The 3577-nt window shown below is 30.4% G+C and overlaps 2 protein-coding genes across 10 annotated transcripts in view; both read left to right on the forward strand.

The window, feature by feature from the left end:
* Positions 1-3207, forward strand: part of LOC105117360 (probable LRR receptor-like serine/threonine-protein kinase At4g08850) — a 20014-nt gene extending 16807 nt beyond the window's left edge. For all 9 annotated transcript variants that reach the window (XM_011015009.1, XM_011015006.1, XM_011015001.1 and 6 more), the window contains one exon: positions 3117-3207. In XM_011015009.1, coding sequence (XP_011013311.1) covers positions 3117-3192 — 76 coding nt within the window. In that variant the 3' untranslated portion in view covers positions 3193-3207. The remainder of the gene's footprint in view (positions 1-3116) is intronic.
* On the forward strand, positions 433-2099 carry LOC105117358 (probable LRR receptor-like serine/threonine-protein kinase At1g07650). Its single transcript, XM_011014999.1, has 3 exons — positions 433-861; positions 950-1100; positions 1551-2099. The coding sequence occupies exons 1-3, from the start codon at positions 836-838 to the stop codon at positions 1824-1826; spliced, it is 453 nt and encodes a 150-aa protein (XP_011013301.1). The 5' UTR covers positions 433-835; the 3' UTR covers positions 1827-2099.
* Positions 3208-3577: the final 370 nt, after the last annotated feature.

Genomic DNA, 3577 nt, shown 5'->3' on the forward strand with positions numbered 1-3577 from the left:
GCCCTGTCTCTGAATGGACCCCTTGTGTCAGGCATTTCCGTAACTGCAAGTAAGAATTGCGTGCTCTTAATTTTGTTGAGCAAAGATTTCTGCTACCCTTCATCTGGATAAATAATTTTTTTTTTCTGTCTTCCACTATTTCTATCCAGACTTCAAAGTTGGCACGGGACTATCTCCTTCACAAATTGCAGGGATTACTGCAGGTTCAGTATTTGCTCCTCTACTTCTGTTGGCTTTCATGTGGAAAATGGGCTGGCTGCGGAAAAGAAATCTTCAACCTGAAATCTTTGCATCATGAGAATCTTGTTCAATTGTTGGATGGCTATTCAAATAAAGGCCTACATCTGCTAGTATATGATTACATGCATAAAGGCTCCCTTCACCATGCGTTGTTCGGTAATACTGCCATCACCCGATTTTCATCCTGCTCTTTCAGTTCTCAAGTTTTATCTTAATTTTCACCTAATGCGTTGCCTTGTGAAATTCATATAATTGTTGAGAACTATAAAACAGGAGTAAATAGAATTCCCTCACTTAATGTTTGTGAGAGCATCTAATTGTATATTTAAATCTTCTGTTTGTACAAGGATAGTATACTTGCAAATATCAATAACCTTGATTTGTAGAACCAAATTCCGCGACAAAACTTGATTGGAAAGCTAGATTTGGTATCTGTCTGGGAATAGCGAGAGGTTTGAAGTATTTGCATGAAGAGAAAAGGTTCAAGATTGTTCATGGAAACATAAAACCTAGTAATATTTTGCTTGATAACTCTCTTAGGGCAAAGTTGTCTGACTTTGGATTGGCAACGCTTTGTGATGAGGAAGATCCATTTATGGCCATCAAAGCAAAAGGGTCGCGGTAAGTATATATTATGATCATTGATTGACAACTACTTCCATTCTTTTAATTAAGAGCTAATTAACCAATAGTTAATCTCTTATTGCAGAGTTTACATGGCACCTGAGTACTCAATGGGAAAAGCAATAACTGTTAAAGCTGATGTTTACAGTTTTGGAATTGTCCTACTCGAAATAGTTAGCGGAAAAGTTAGTGCAGATTACACACCAAACCAAGAAGCTGAGTTTCTTCTGGATAAAGTAAGTGGATCTTACAGGATAAACCCTTTGTTTTTTTTTCATAGTTATTATTAAACCAAACATGTTCTGTCAACATCAAATAACTTAAATATATGTGTTTCATTCAACTCATGAAAAAACAAAAGCTAATATTTAGAGATCGCTCTAATACTAAGAAGAAATTTAGAATAAAAAAGATATTATTATTTAATAATTTGATATATATGTTATATTCAACTCATTTGAAGTTTATATAATTATATAATAAGATACATAAGTAAATAAAATAAAATAAATTATAGAAAATATAGTTGATTGTATCCTTTAATTGGATGATTGAAATAATTTCTTGATTACCTAGAATTATTTAATTCCTTGATTTGTTTTTTATTGATTAGAAATAATCAGGAATATTTACTTGATTATTTCCTTAATACTTAGAGCTAAGCTAATCTTGCTTTTCAATTGCAGGCTGGTGTTTTGTACGATAAGGGAAGAATCCTTGACTTGGTGGACAAGAGATTAGCATCCAGTTACGACAGGAAGCAGGCTCTAACTGTTTTGCTGTTAGCAATGAAGTGCGTTAATCTGTCTCCTACTCTCAGGCCTAAAATATCTGAAGTCATCAGTGTACTTGAAGGTGAGAAAAGAATCGATGAGATTTTCGAAGGTGATACTCCATCAGCAAATATTGGAGGACTGTGCGGTGCGTGTTCCAGGGTGTTGGAAATAGAGCCAATTTCTTAGCCAATTGGTAATGTTAAGTTTGGTGATGAAAACCTTCTGCCTCTTTTTTATTTTATTAATTAATACTCTATAACATAAGTGTTGTTGGGTCTAGTTATGTGGTGGTGACAAGAGAACGTGCGTGAGAGACTCCATGAGAAAATATGTGTGTTTGCTTTGTCTGCTGTGGTTTATTTGTGCTTTTATGGCTGCTGGTAATTTCGTGAATTGAATAAAATTATCATTTGCGATCCTTTATATATAGCCTATATAAATGATAATTTTATGATATTATCTACTTTACAAACTCATTAGATTTATGCAACTACAATTTTAATATTAAATATTGGATCACATTTTTATATTAGATATGAATCCAAAAATATCTAAGTCAATTTTTAAATGTATTTTTTTTAATATAATAAAAACAATATTTTTTATAAAAATTTCTAGAAATTGAGGGCCAGGTGTTGACCTGATTAGTAGGTCAACTTAATTTTTTTTATCAAATCAACTAAACTCTTTATTTATTTAATTTAAACTTCTCTAGATTCTAAATTAATTATATTTCAGATTAACCTATATGGTAAATCCAAATAGTAATATTGAAAAACTCTTAAACTTGGACCAGTTAGATACATAGATATATATAAAAGGTATACTTTACTTTTTGGTATAGTAAAAATAAATACAAATAAATTTACCATACATAAACATTAAACGTCTAAAGAGACCTTTTTGGTATAAATATTGCATAAATGTCGAAGCTAAATGATTGTCTTAGAATACTTTTATGAAAAAGACTAATTAAAAATAAATTTGCCATCTTTTTTACGAGCCAATGATTGTTTCCAGACCTAAGAACTTTGAATGGAATAAGTCCTTTTTATTACAATCTGAACTTACCCCATGATATTCCCTGCTCATATAGTTGATAATATTATTTTTTTCTAAATGGATTAGATCGATTACTGGATAATTACGTTATGCTACTAGCCGAACAAAAAAATATTTAATGTATAAAAAAATGTTTAGGCAACGAGTAATATTCTAATAATATTATTAAATTTGGATAAATGATATAGTTTTGGATTCTTTTTATCTAATTTAAATTTAAAATCAAAATCAAAATCATGTTAGAGTTAATTTAATATAATATAGTAAGTTTGACACATCTCATAGTAACCTGAATGCCTGATAAACACATAATTTTGAAAATCTTTTTTAAAATGACAACTTATTTTTTTAACTCTTAATGATATGTATGCATTGGATAAATCCAAACACCAACTTCTTCAATGGTTTGTGTAGGATGATAAGGAATTGCTCAATAAGTGGTGAAATCCCCCCGTACATTGGTGATTGGTCATCGTTAACATACCTGTAAGTTTCATTTCCTCTTTTGTAAACGATTTGGTAATTTGTTTAGGGCCTTTAAGCCATGCATTATTCATTAGAAGGTATTAAAGAATCAATTATGTGTTTACAGAATCAATCTTTTTAATGATTAGAAAATTAGGGTCTGTATTATTTGTTGGGTATGTGATCAAAGTCTCACATTGGTTAGAAATGGGAAGGATCATGGGTATATAAGTGTTGTAACCCAATTTTGGATTCACTAAAATTTTTTGAATGTTATTTTATCTTATTATTCATGACAAAAAATATAATAAATATAAAAAAGAAGAGAAAAAAAAAAGGGAAAAAAAAGAGAGTTTAAAATATATTTTCTCGAGTCAACTGCATCTTTCTACCAAAATCGAGTCCACCAG

Source organism: Populus euphratica, unplaced genomic scaffold (genome assembly GCF_000495115.2).
Source record: "Populus euphratica unplaced genomic scaffold, PopEup_1.0 scaffold1317.1, whole genome shotgun sequence".
Classification (NCBI taxonomy): domain Eukaryota; kingdom Viridiplantae; phylum Streptophyta; class Magnoliopsida; order Malpighiales; family Salicaceae; genus Populus; species Populus euphratica.

Excerpts from the sequence above, each read along its gene's own strand:
- LOC105117358 (XM_011014999.1), top strand. The coding sequence starts at position 836 with ATGGCCATCAAAGCAAAAGGGTCGCG. Across the intron at positions 862-949 it reads ATCAAAGCAAAAGGGTCGCG|AGTTTACATGGCACCTGAGT; the intron begins GTAAGTATATAT and ends CTCTTATTGCAG. Across the intron at positions 1,101-1,550 it reads CTGAGTTTCTTCTGGATAAA|GCTGGTGTTTTGTACGATAA; the intron begins GTAAGTGGATCT and ends TTTCAATTGCAG.